General features: G+C 34.1%; 1 protein-coding gene across 2 annotated transcripts in view; it reads left to right on the top strand.

Moving 5' to 3' along the window:
* LOC113801910 (AT-rich interactive domain-containing protein 3C) overlaps positions 1–15,000 on the top strand; it is a 238,493-nt gene that overhangs the window by 1,230 nt on the left and 222,263 nt on the right. For both annotated transcript variants that reach the window (XM_070118999.1, XM_070118998.1), the window contains exon 2: positions 10,743–11,129. In XM_070118999.1, the coding sequence (XP_069975100.1) occupies positions 10,743–11,129 (387 nt within the window). The remainder of the gene's footprint in view (positions 1–10,742; positions 11,130–15,000) is intronic.

The raw sequence follows: 15,000 nt of genomic DNA, 5'->3' as shown, positions 1-15,000 counted from the left end.
CACTGTCAAAAATATTACGATTGCATCATTATTATTATGATAATGATTAATTCCTAGTTGCTGTTGCTATTATCTATTTTTTTCTTATTTTTTCTATTACTACTTTTGTTATTATCATCGTTATTGTTATTATTATTGGTATCGTCAGTCAGCAATCAGTATAATTGATATTAATATTATTATTGTTATTGTTGTTCTTAATTATCATTGCCACTGTCAACTAAATTATGATTGTTATCATCACTCTTATCGTCCTTATCATGGATGTAATTGAATATTGTTGTTATTACTGTTATTATTTTTTATTTTTTTGTTATCAAATTCATTATTCCTATTATATTATCATTACATTATCAATGTTATCGTTTTAGTTATTATTATTATTTTCAATATTATACTATTTAGTTTTTATTATTATTATTATTTTCAATATCATACTATTACTACTACTGCTGCTGCTACTACTGCTACTACAACTACTGCTGCTGCTGCTGCTGCTACTAGTACTACTGCTAATACCACTACCACCACCACCACCCTACCACCACTTACATTACTGCTACTACTGCTACTTCTATACATAAAATGGCTTAACAGTTAAACTATTAATGTTGTGAATGTAATTTATAAAACACATACGAAAGTGATACTTATAGAATGATAACCGTAATAATGCGTATGGTGACAGTAAAGATAACAATGCAGAGAGTGATGATTGTGAATACAGTATTAGAAAATAGATAATAGTAGTATTATAATATAAGAACGTATCTCTGCATTGTATGTTACTGGCATCCCGTTATTATTAATAATAGCAAGGGAAGGTAATGATAATGAAGATGGAAATAGATGGATGTCATTATCAGATGTAAGATACAGGGAAGAAAATGATAATGCATAAGGAATTGATAATAACTGATTAAGTATGCATAAGCAGCCTTCGATACTGACATCGTACAATAAACCCGGCTATTAAGATGTCAACTAATGGCATTTTTGATATTAAGTGATGTATTAATTGTTTGCCTTGATGCGTTACGTGTTGGAAATAATGTTCTTGGTGACAATCAAATGACGAGAACTATAATAGCAAATAAGAAATGATAAAAGAAATTAATGGTTTTTAAAAGTAATGAATGGTATTTATTCAATTAGGGTTTATATAATGTAGTACTTAAATACTTGGCGACATTTGAAACAAACATGAGATTAAGGTCACTGATAAGGAGATAAAGCTGATAACAACCTAATAGAAAAAAGTTAATGGGGATTGTAATGATAGGATAAAATGTGTGATATTAGACTTGTTAGTAATAATTTGTATATTCATAATTGATTATTATTGAATAGTGATATTTGCATGTTTTTTGGCATTTAGAAATTAGAGTTTTATCATACTTTTGAAAGAAAAATAAATAAAGTGACGGTGATTGAATTAAATAAAATGCCCGAGAAATTGCGATATTGATAATTAACTTTTGATGCTAATGACGTTAATTTTAATAATTGTTCTAATCATTTGCATTATTCTAATATGGATAATAGTGCAGATAACGAAATTAGCGGTAATGAATAACGAAGATAATTCAGTTAAAAAATACGAAAGTGAAATGAAAATATAGTAAGGAAAACAAATAAGAGAGGAAAATAACTGTTATTGATGGTGATTATCAATATTATTTTTTATTATGTTTTTTATTTTTTTGTATAATTTTTATCATCATCTATTATGTTATTATTGTATCATTTTATTGATTTTGTTGCTATGATGATCATTTGGTATTGTTATTATTATTATGATTATTAGAACTGTTGTTGTTGTTAGAATAATAATGCCAATAATGATTTTTGTTATTATGATAATTATTATTTCTATCATTATTATTGTTATTATTATTACTACTACTATTAACATTAGTATTATTGTTGTTACTGTTGCTGTTATTGCCATTGTCATTACTATTATTATTATCATGGCGTGTACAATTATCATTATCATGATCATTATCACCATTATTATCAAAATCATCATCATTACCGTTCGTGTTGTTATATTTGTTATTTTTTGTTTTGATTTAGTTATTATCATCATCATCATCCATGTTATTATTATGATTCTTATCAAAGCCATCGTCATTATCATAATTTTTGTTTTTATTATAATGATTATTATTATCACACTACTACTAGTGATGATAACAATTATTATTTTTGTTATTATTTCTGTTATTATTATTATTAGTGTTTACATAATTATTATTATCATTATTAATAATTATTATCATTAATATCATTATCATTATTGTTACCATCATCATTATTATTATTACTGTTATTTTTTCTATTATCATTATCATTATAATCATTATTATCATTATTATTATTATCATCATCATCATCATATTCATATTCATATTCATGATCATTATCATTATTGTTTACTTTTAATGATAACAATAATGATAATAGTAATTTATTATGGTATTGTTAATGATGATGATGATGATGATGATGATGATGATGATGATGATGATGATGATGATGATGATGATGATGATGATGATGATGATGATGATGATGATGATGATGATGATAATAATAATAATAATAATAATATGATAATAATAATAATAATAATAATAATAATAATAATAATAATAATAATGTTGATTGTAATGATATTATTGATAATAATTATAATGATAGTAAAGATAGCAATGATATCAATAATAATCATAATTATCATAATACAAATAGTGATCATAATGGTAACGATACCATCAATGATAATGACAATGATTATGATATGTTGATAATGATGATGATTTTAGGTTATTATTATTATTATATTATTATAAGCATGATTACCATTATTATTATTTTTATAAATATTATTATTATTATTATCATCATCACCATCATTATTTTCTATATTATTCTTATTATCATTATCACAATTATCATCATTGTTATTGCTGTTATTCGTATATTTTATTAGAATTAGTCATTATGTTTACTATTACTATTATTTTTTTATCATAAATGTTATTATTATTATTATTATTATTATTATTGTTATTATATTATCATCATTATTATATTTTTTATGATGATTATCATTATTATTATTGTTGTTGTTATCATTATTATTATTAATATAGTTGTTGTTATTATTATTTCTATTACTAGTGCTGTGATTTTTTCCTGATACTTTTATTCTCATTTTTATTATTATGATGATTAATATTGTTATTTTTATTATTGCTAACGTTTATTATTTTTGTTTGTTTATTTTCTGTTGCCATTATTACTATTATTATCATTATCATTTTATTAGTCTGTTTTTTATGGTCATTTTTATTATTATTATTTAGTTTGTTAATTCATATTGCCATTATTATCATCATTGATATTATTTTGTTATTATTATTATTATAATTATCGCTGCTTTTATTATCATTATTAATTTTTTTACAATAATTATTATTATAATTATTGTAGTTATAATGATAATGTTATGATTATTATTATCATTATCATATTTATTACTGCTATTATTATTATTGTTATCATCATTATTACTCTTTTAGTATTATCGTTTTTATTACTAGTAGTATTTTTTAAGAATAAATTTGATGTTTTGCTATTATTAATAATATTATTATGACATTATAATAATAATTATTATTATTATTATTATTATTATTATTATTATTACTACCACTGTTACTATTGTCATTACCAGTATCATTATTGTTATGATAACTATCAGTATCATGATGATAGTAATATTGTGTGTCATTATTATTCCTTATCATTATTCTTGTTATCATCTTATCATTATAGTGACACAATTGTAATGATCACAGTAATATCGATTATGGTGAAAATGAGTGTAATCCTGATAATGAAATAAATGATAATGATGATGAATTTGATGATAATAAATATTAAGATAATGATGATAATGATAATGATAACAGTAGTTGTAACAATAATAATAGTGATAATGGAAATATAATAATCTTGATAAGGATAATAATAGTTATATTAATAATCATAATGATAATAGTATTAACAATAATAATAATGATATTAATGATAATGGTGATAATGATAAAAAGGATGATAACTCTAATAATAGTAATGACGATAAATATAACAATATTCGGGATGATATTGATACCAATGATAATAATAATGATTAAAATAATAATGGGAAAATTCTAATATTGATAGTAATTATATTGATAATAATGATGATAATGATAGTGATGATAGTAATAGTAATGATATAAATATTAATCAATATTGTTATCATTATTGTTAATATTATTATTATAATGATAATGATAACAATCATAACAATAATAGTGTTAATAATAATAATGATAATGATGATGGTAATAATGATAATAAAAATGATTATGATAATAGTAATATCAACATTAACAATGAATCTAGTAATAACATAATTGAATCTCAGTCATATCCCGTATGTCAGTGATTAGAATGAAATTAGCATTAACATCATTAAAAAGAACACTGACAATGAGTGATTATAATATTTTATCGTGAAATTTCGACCTTATAATAAACTGCCATATGTAGTATGAACTTATACATGTTATCGTAGAGATAGTGTGTATGTGTATAAAATATACATTTGCCTTGTTGATAAAGACTGAAAACGGATTTGAATTGCGTCTTTTTAACGCAGAATATGCAAATATCCAGACTAGCTTTACAAAAGTGCATATTTGTCCTTAAAATTATTCTCCTAACTGTGTAAGTAAAAGTCCTTGTTTTTATGTATATTTGTAAATAAGACAAATTTCGCAGCTAAGTGAAAATGTCCATTTCTTGGTCATTTCTTGGAATATTTACAAATAAGACTAATATCTTGACGCACGAGAATGTTTGTTTCTTAGACTGGAAGCGTCTGGCAACCCCCTCCGTTCCCAAAGCGCAATGCAGTAAACAAACAGTGACGTCATCAGTAGCCATTCTTTTACAAGTGCTCTTTGGGGTGTGATTACTTAATGACATCTTTGCTCCCCATCTCCTTTCATTATGGCGAAGATTTTCCTTTCTTTTCTTTTATCTATTTGTTTTATTTTATTTACTTTTTTTTTTTGGGGGGGGGGGGCTTTGTTTGGTGTATTTCCGTGTCTTTCTTTCGGATCTTATGTCTTTGGCCATTCTCTCCTTCTCTTTTATTGGGTCTCGTTTTAGTTATTTTCCTTACGGGTCTCGGGTCTATCGTTATTCTTTTTTTCGGGGGGGGGGGGGTCGTGTATTTCAGGTTTCGGGGTATTTTTTCGATTCCTGTTCCTACCCTTTGCAGGTCTATGGTCAGTTATGTATTTTTTTTTTCGAGTTTCAGGTTCAGGTTCTCTAGTTTTTTTCGATTTGAATCTTAGATCTCTCTTTTTTTTTCTTTTTTTTTGTCTTAGGTCTCTGGTCTTTTTTTTCTTTGTTTTTGTAATATCAGATCTTGATTTATTTCTAGTCCCAGGTCTCTTGTCATTTTTTTTTTTTTTAATCTCAGGTCTTGGTAATTTTTTTTTCGATATGGGTCCCAGGTCACCTTTTCATGTCTCTGGTTATTTTTTTCCGATATGTCCCCCTCCCCCCCTTTTTCATGTCTCTGATCATTATATTTCTTTTTTATCTGAGTTTCCCCTATTTCTCTGGTCGGGGTTGTAAGGTTATGTTGTCTTGCATATTGTTTACCTCATAAATCAGGTCTTGCTCTTCATGTTGTTTCTCCTCATGACTCTCGGGGTCGCATGTGTCTTGCAGGTTGTTTGGTCCTTGGCACTTGGCTTGTGGCATCATTTTGGTTCAGGTCTGTTTTATTATTATTATTATTATTATTATTATTATTATTATTATTATTATTCATTCCCTGAGTTAGTTTGTTTTTTTTCCTTCCCTTCTTCTTTTTTCATTTTCTTCTTCAGTTTCGTGTTCTTAATCTTCATTTTTTTTTTGCTTGTCTCTTTTACTTATTATTATTATTATTTTTTTACTTATACGTCATTATTCTTTTCGTTTCTTTGGGTGCCTTTCTTTTTTCTTTTCTTCTTCATTTACTCTTTCCCCATTTTTTCTTGTGTATCAGTCGTCTCTCTCTATCTCTTAGTTCCAAAATCCTATTATTGAGTAACGAATTCCTTTATTTCCGTAAATCACCTTCAACGGTAAAAAAAAAAAAAAAAAAAAAAAAAAAAAAAAATTATATGAAAAACTACTGTTATCCCTTTGATCTCGTGCTTCAGGAACTCTGAACGAAAATTAACTCCCTCAACTCATGTTTCAGAAAGCGTGATTTTTTTCTCTTCTTTTTTTGCTAATTTACATTCTTTCTTGCATTTTATATCCCCTGCTAATAGCTCCCCGGCTTGCAGCATTGCACACTCGCTTAATGGGCTTGGGTATGTCTCCATTAGCGGGAGAATTGTTATACAGTAATAGATATTCTTGTTGGATTGCTGTGGTCTCCGGGTGCTTAATGTTTTATTTAGGGTTGGAGTGTAAAGTTAATTGGAAACGATTCGTGTTGCGCAAGTGTGTTTTGGTGTGATTTTGTTTCTGGTTTTTATTGTGGTTCTTCGTCTTGTTCTTTTTCTCCTTTTCTCTATTTTTTTTTCTCTCGGTTCTCTCGATTGCTTTCTCTCTCTCTCTCTCTCTCTCTCTCTCTCTCTCTCTCTCTCTCTCTCTCTCTCTCTCTCTCTCTCTCTCTCTCTCTCTCAATCTCTCTCTCTCTCTCTCTCTCTCCCTCCCTCTTTCCCTCTCTCTCTCTCTCCCTTTCTCTCTCTCTCTCTCTCCCTCCCTCCCTCCCTCTCTCTCTCTCTGTCTGTCTGTCTTGTTATCTCTTTGTGTATTGTTTTTACTTTTTATTCACTTTTCCCTCTAGAGAAGGCATGAATGAGAATGAATATCTTCACAATACAAGAGTTTTAACCGGTTTCCATCTTCGTCAGAAATATATGACGAAGATATAATCGAAACTGGTTTAAAAACATCTCTTGTTTTGTGAAGATCTCCAATCTCATTCATACCTTCTCTGCTTATGTCACAGAGAATATTGTTTGTTTTTTTTTCTCTCTCTCTCTTTCGCTTTTTCTCACTCCTTTTGCCTCATTTTCTTTCCCCCTTCCTTTAGCCCTACCACTCTTCCTTCCATCTCTCCCTCCGTTTTCCCTTTTTCCCTTTGTTCCCCACCCCCCTTCCACGCCCTATATCGCCCTCCAGTTCTCCCTCCCTTCCTACTTCGCCCCTCCCTCTCCCCCTCTTTGTCTCCCTCTCCCTCCATCACTCTCTCCCTCTCCCCTTCCCACCCTCCTCCCCTCCCTCTATCCCTCTCCCCCTCCCCCTCCCTCCCACTCCCTTCCCCTCCCATTCTCCTCCATCCCTCCCTCTCCCCTTTCTTCCTCCCTCCCCTCCCTTTCTCCTTCCCTCCCTCCCTCCCTTCCCCCCTCCCTCTCAGCACCCTCTTTCCTCTCATTGAACAACAATTTGCCAGTAAACGACCCATTCATATCAAATTCAAGTGATTCAACCTTGTAGCGGAAACCCAAACTATCGCTGTCGAACATAATTACTGTGGCGTGATTAACCGGTCTCACATATGGCACTAACGATTATTATATCCGTTGATAATTTTGCCGCACAATGGCATGGTCACAGATACGTACGTACGTATATGCACGTGCACACGTATACTCTGTGCACATGGAGAAAGAAAATACGAATATGTATATGTAACTACATTCCACCTATATACGCGCTCGCATACACACATAACCATGTACACACACATGCATGTACATACACACACTCACGCACACACACACACAGATAAACAGAGAAACATCACAAAACAGACAAACCGTACACAAACGTATATAATACAGCACACATACAAAAAGGTGTAAAATCCATGTTATTATATGTAATTTTACAATACATTTTATTCTCACCATATTGACTCTCCCACACGTGTTATGACTCACGCTTCTCTGTTATATGGAGTTGATGTGACGTGACCACATCAAAGTACGTGAGTGTAAAAAAAAAAAAAAGAAAAAAAAGAAAAAGAGAGAGAGAGAGAGAAGAAAGTTAAAAAAAAGGTTTTAAAACATCAGATTATCAGATATGTGGAGTGTAAACATACATATAAAATAAACTGAATCAAAATTTAACGTATGTTGCACATGAGGTAAATGCTGAATAAAATAAAACCTCGGTGACTGCGACAATTAGACGAATTAACAGGTAGAAAATTACCGCCGTGGAAGTGATTCCCGAGAGTTAGTCTAGTGAATTAATTGATTCTTCTGTTCTCAGATTATCTAACAAAAGGGGCAAGGTAATTCTAGGCCACACAGCTTACAAAGGCCGTAAATCCTTAGATACGCTACGGCCGCGCGACCTTACGGACTCTCCTATACGGCGAATAACCGGCAGCTGCTAGACCGGCAGCAATTTGCTCTCTCATGAAAATTTATATGATGATAAACTACGCTAGTGATTGCATGAACTGTAGTGCGCGATTTTGTATTGTATTCGTCGAGCTTTGGAAGTCTTCGTGCATCGTGCAACCCAAATCGCGTCCCGAGGTTGCCACGATGCGCGATGAGTAGCGTTTTTTTTCGAGGTTAAGCAACGAAAAACTACGACTCCGAAGAGACGTTATTACCTGTATTTATCCTAATTGTTCTTCATTATAGTATTCTCAGATACTTCATCGTTAAGCTTACGTGATGTAAAACCTCAATTAACATTCGTACGGCGCAGCACCACGCAACTTGTCATTCTGTTTATAGATTCCGCGAGGTCTGCGCCGCGGGCCTCGGTATTATTGTATGTTCAGCGTATCATAGTTATGGGCTTATAATGGGACTCCCCCTGCACCTGTCAGACCCCTGCTATGGGTTAAGTGTTGGGTCAGACCCCCCCATGCGAGGCCGGTTCCCCCCCTCGCCTCCCTACCCCCTTCCTCGCCCCTCCTGGCTGGGCTATGACGTCATCACCTTTTCCCGCGCGTTAGGATGCCTTCAAGAGTCGCGGAGTTGACAGAGAGTGCAGTACATCAGGCCCTGGGTGGGGGAAGATGCTATCTTTTAAAGCACTGTGGAACCGGTCGGTGTTCACGGTTTTGTTCAGAGCTTTCGGATGGATTGGGAACGTTCCGATTGTTGTGAACTGTGGTGAACTTTTTTTTTTTTTTTTTTTTTCTTAGGGGGTACAAAGGCTTTGGAGGGTCGCTGTCTGCTGTCGATTGGATAAATCTGCCTTACGTAATAGATAGAGGTGGTTTGGGTTGTTCTTTAAGACATCGGTTACATCTGAAATTCATGAGGATTCTCTCTCTCCCTCTCTCCCTCTCTCTCTCTCTCCCTCTCTCTCTCTCTCTCTCTCTCTCTCTCTCTCTGTCTCATTCTTTCTCTCTTTCTTTCTCTCTCTTTCTCTCTCTTTCTCTCTCTCTCTTCCTCTCTCTCCCTCTCCCTCCCTCCCTCCCTCCCTCCCTCTCACTCACTCACTCACTCACTCACTCACTCACTCACTCACTCACTCACTCACTCACTCACTCACTCACACACACACACACACACACACACACACACACACACACACACACACACACACACACACACACACACACACACACACACACACACACACTTGGAGTCTTGCGTGTCACCAAGCAAACATCTGCTTACATCATATTTTAGACGAAAATTGGACTATATTACGGTCTAAATTGACGATACTTTTAGCCTCCAAAATTAGGTTGAAAATGGATGAATATTGAGCTAAATTTGCTTTATAATTAATTCTGATTGTTACTGATTAGGCTAAAGATACATGTGTTGGATAATTAGAGTTGCATTTGCTTTATAATTTATGACTGATTCTGGTTGTCCTGGATTAGTATCAAGATGCATGGACCGCATACTGATTACTAGATATATTTATGATTTATGATAAGTTAATTCAAAGTGTCAAATTAAGGATAAAACGTTCGTGCTTTATGATTTTTAATTAGTTCCATAGATTGAACTTGCTCTGCATCTTAATTTTAGATTTAACTAAATTAAGTTTAAAATAACATTTGTTGGATTAATGAGAGTTACGTCAGCTCTATAATTTATGATGAATGAATTTAGATTGTTATGAATTTAAATCAAGATGCTTGTGTTGTAGAATGAAAGATATTTTGGCTTTACAATTTATAAGTAATTAATTTCGATTATTGTAAATTAAGGCCAAGATGCATAAGCTGGATAAAGAGAGCTACACCTGCTCTATAGTTTGTGATTAATCCAGATTGATGTAGATTAGGGTAGATCTGCTATCTGATTTATAATTAGTCTAAAATTTGAACTAAGATACATGAGTTGGATTAGGATGTATCTGCTCTATTTATGATTAATTGTTATGAATTAAGCTCAAGATGCTTGAGCGCTCTATTGTCTTTACAATCAATAATTAATTTATATTGATTTGAATTGGGTTAACGAGAGCTTTATCTGCTCTAGGATCTCTATTTCATCTTTCCAGACATGCTCACAGGATCGTCTCCTATTATAAATTAGGATAACGAGAGCTTGATCTGCTCTAAGATCTGGATTTAAACCTTCCAGACGCTCTCAAAGGATCGCCTTCTATTATAAATTAGGATAAGGATGGTTCTATAATTCGTAACTAATCGCTGTGGTCGTTCCTTGCAGACGTGCTCACAGGGTCGTCTGCTGGAGATGGGCGAGCAGACCCACCTGGGCTTGATGGCCGGGCGCGACACCCCCCTCAAGGCCGAGGTCGACGACTACGAAATGGTCAGCCTCGAGAACGGCCGCGAGAGTCCTTCGTCGCTCAAGAACAGCCCCGAGGAAGGGCGCCACGACCACCACGCGGGCGTCGGCGCTGATAGTGGGCGGGACAGCCCCCTCAAGCCTGACAGCGAGGGCATGGTTCTCGAGGGCGAGGACGTGCTGGCGAAGCTTCGAGAACAAGTGTCTTCGGCTAAGCTCCTGACTCAGGGCATCAGCAACAATAACCACATCAACAGCTTGTACGACCGCCTTCATACCCTCCTCCAGGGGAAGATGGCCAAGGGGGTGAGTCCTTGGGGGCAGGGGGGGGCTGTTGACTTTTTTTTCTTCTTTTTTTTTTTTTACTTATCTGGGAACAGAGGGGAAGGGGGTGTTGACGTTTTTTTTTTTTACTTTTCTGCAGTGTATACATTTTTGGCGTTTGGAGACTTTGGTGTGTATTTGTTCTTCTTTTGACACTTATATGCTTCCTCACTATTGACACTTGGAACTTACCTGCTGTTACGCTTTTGACACTTGCTTGCCACTGCACTTTTGAGTCGGCACTTACTGTTATACTTCTTATATCTACACTTTTGACACTTACTTGCTGCCTCATTCTTTTACACTTTTAACACTTGACAATTGACTCATGGCACACTTTTGACACTAGGTGTTTCATTTCTGACATTTGACATTTCCCTGCATCCACGCTCTTGTCACTTAACCTGCTGCTACATTTTCCGAGTTTTGACACCTTCGATACTTACCTGCATCTACATTTTGACACTTGTTGCCACACTTTTGACACGGTACTTGCTTGCTGCTACACGTGTGACACGGCACTTTCGACGCTTACCTGCTGCCCCATTTTTAACAACTGGTACATGGAACTTACCTTTTAACACACTTAATTGCTGACACACATTTGACCCTAATCTGCTGAAACACTTTCGACACTTGATAGTTACCTGTTGACACACCTTTGATACACTTTGGACTTTTATCTGCTACCAAACTTTTGACACGGCATTTTTGACACTTTTTTGCCACAAATTAGACACGACACTTTTGATATAGTCTTCGACGTTTCGACACAGCCAAGCATTTAACCACAAATCACAAACACTTAAAAAGATCATTTGACTAAGTGTCCAAGAGAACTCAAAAGTTGCTGACGTTGTTCATGCAAAAGTTGTTCATGATTAGAGAAGGTGAAGCGGGGCGTGTCTATTTCACACCTCATGGTAATTAACGAGTAAAGGTGTTCATGAACTCTGCAGGTAATCATTTTCGAACACCTTGGTACAGTTGGGGGAAAATGGACATATCTCAGCTAAGCATAATTTTAGTTTTAGTTTCTGAGCGATTATCTGAAGAGTGGAAATAGAAATAGTTTAGTGGAATTAGGTGTTTTAATGTGAACAGTTTAATGTGGAAATTGAGTCCATGTGAATATTAGAATAAGGTCAATGGAAGGTAATTTTGAGGGGAAACTGCGGTAAGAACAAGCACTTAAAATTAAAAATGGAGAACTATTTAAAAAAAGTGACGAATTTGTGTGAGATTCTTAGTATTACTTTATAAATTTAACATATAATAAAGTATATATATGCGATGTAAAAGTGCAGATAAGTATTACATCTAGATATGCAAACTATATGCAAATACCCTCGCTGACAAGGACTCGAACCCAGTCACTGCAGGTAGCAACCAGAGAGAACGGTCTTGTGTCTTAGTTCCGTTCTCTCTGGGCGTTCCCTTGGGTTCCCTTGGGTGCCTAGGTTCGAGTCCTTGTCCACGGACCGTATTTGCATATTGGGTATACGGTCCTGGAAAGTGTGATAGACTTGGTATGAGGTACTGGAAGGTGGGGCAGAGTTAGTATGAAGTACTGGGAATTGTGAAGGACATGGTATGAGGTACTGTTAGGTGGGGCGGATTTGGTATGAGGTACTGGGAAATGTGACAGACGGTATAAGGTACTGGAAGGCGAGACAGACTTGGTAGGAGGTACTAAAAATTGAGACAGATATGGTATGCGGTACTGGAAGGTGGGGCAGAGTTATTATGAGGTACTGGGAAATGCGGTAGACTAGGTAAAAGGTACTGAAAAGTGTTGAAGAATTGTATAAGGTACTGTAGGTGGGACAGACATGGTATAAGATACTAGGAAATATGAAAGGCTTTGCATTAGGTACCGTATTGTACTCATAGAACAATCAAATCTCAATCCATTAGAAAATGCGACAGACATGGTATAAGGAAGTGGAAGATAGGACGGTATAAGATTCAGGAAAATGTGACAGATTTGGTATAAGCTCCTAGCAAATTTGACAGACCTGGTATAAAGTCCTGGTATATTTGACAGGCGTGGTTTAATGGAATCTCTGAATATCAGAATCTACAAATGATTCGATAATGGTAGACAACACGAGGAGATTAGTGTCCAAAAGTGAAAGTCATAGCACCACTAAGTTTAAAGAATCATTGGAGGAACAGCTGAAAAATTTGATGCGCTGTGAAAAAAATCGGAGATAGATGGGATATGAAGAATTCGTGTATAATATGGATATTCGTATTAGGAATAAAGAAGAGAGAATTAATATGATGGAATGGTGATGTCAGCTATGATGATAATGCTTTTGATGATGGTGATGATGGCGATGATTTTATTGATAATAATAGTTATGATAATAACAATAATGAAAACTGAAAATAATGATGATGATTATAATGATAATAATGATGGTATAAATAGTGCCAACAACAGTGATAGAAATAATAGTAATAGTAATAGTCAAAGTAGTATTATCAATAATGAGGATTATAATGATAATGATAATGATTGTTGAGATAAAAATAATAATGATAATGATCATTGTAATAATGAAAATGAAATATCATTGTTAATAATAACGATAATGACAAAAGTGACAGTAATACTGATAATAATGATGATAATAATAACGACAGCAATGATAATTATGACAATCACCATTATTACAAGAAGAAAAACCCTATGTAGTAAGTGAAGTAGAACCAGAACCACGAAATCGCCAGGAAAGGAGAGTTAGCGGCTGAAAACACTCTACTGACTGGCCATAGCCCGATAGACAGGTCGGGGTCCATAAAAGCTAATGGTCCCCGACATTAGCGAATATAAAGGTACGCCGGTTTTATAAGCTGTGATGGTGGCAGCGGTGGGAGAAGTGGATGTCGAGTGAGTGGTTGTATTGTGGTTGTTCGGGTTGTGGTTGGGGGAAAAAAGAGGTGGTAGGTGGTGGAAAAGGGTGGTAGGTGGATGGTGTAGTGAGGAAGAGAGGGGGGAGGAATAAAGGAGTAGATGGGAAAGAGTCGACAGGTGATAGGTAACGCTATCGGGGTTGGAGGCTTTAATTCAACACGGCATCAACTAAATTACACGTAATAAAGTGTTTTTTTCTGATTTATTTTTTATTCGTCATCGTGTTGAACAAAAGCTCGAGGGATAACGATTATAAAACTTACTTTGACAAAGGCTTCGTTTCTCTGGGTATCTGTCTGTCTGTCTTTTCTCGTCTCTTGTATTTTCTTCTCTCTCTTTTGCCTTGTCATTTATCGGTCTCTCTCTCTATCTTTGTGTGTATGTGTGTCTTCTCTTCGCTTCGCGTTCTTCTCTCTCTCTCTTTCCCTCTGTGTGTGTGTCGTCTCTTTGCTTCGCGTCTCTCTCTCTGTCTTTCTCCCTCTTTCCCTCTTCTCTCTCTCTCTATTTCTCTATCTGTGTCTCTCTCCCTCTCCCTCCCGCCCTCCCTCCCTCTCTCGCTCCATCCCTCTATTGACTGAATTGTATGTGAAGAGGATGATTATAGTAATGCTGATAATGATAAAAAAAATGTGTATATATATATATATATATATATATATATATATATATATATATATATATATATATATATATATATATATATATGAGACATGGCAGATCGGCTCACAATGTTAAAATTTTTTGCTACTAATTCCGAAAATTGGATTTTCTTGTTACTTTATTTATTTTATTTATTTTGATTGCTATTCGTATTTATTGTTTAACTTAGGTTTGTTGTTTGGTATATGTTTATTTACTAACATTTGGTATATATTGACCATGTCTGATAGTGCATTATTATCAGTGTTGTTATTATAATCATCATTATTT

The sequence above is a fragment of the Penaeus vannamei genome, chromosome 43, assembly GCF_042767895.1.
Source record: "Penaeus vannamei isolate JL-2024 chromosome 43, ASM4276789v1, whole genome shotgun sequence".
Taxonomy (NCBI): domain Eukaryota; kingdom Metazoa; phylum Arthropoda; class Malacostraca; order Decapoda; family Penaeidae; genus Penaeus; species Penaeus vannamei.
The sequence above is the reverse complement of the archived record's forward strand: the minus strand, read 5'-3'. Positions and strand labels throughout refer to the sequence as shown.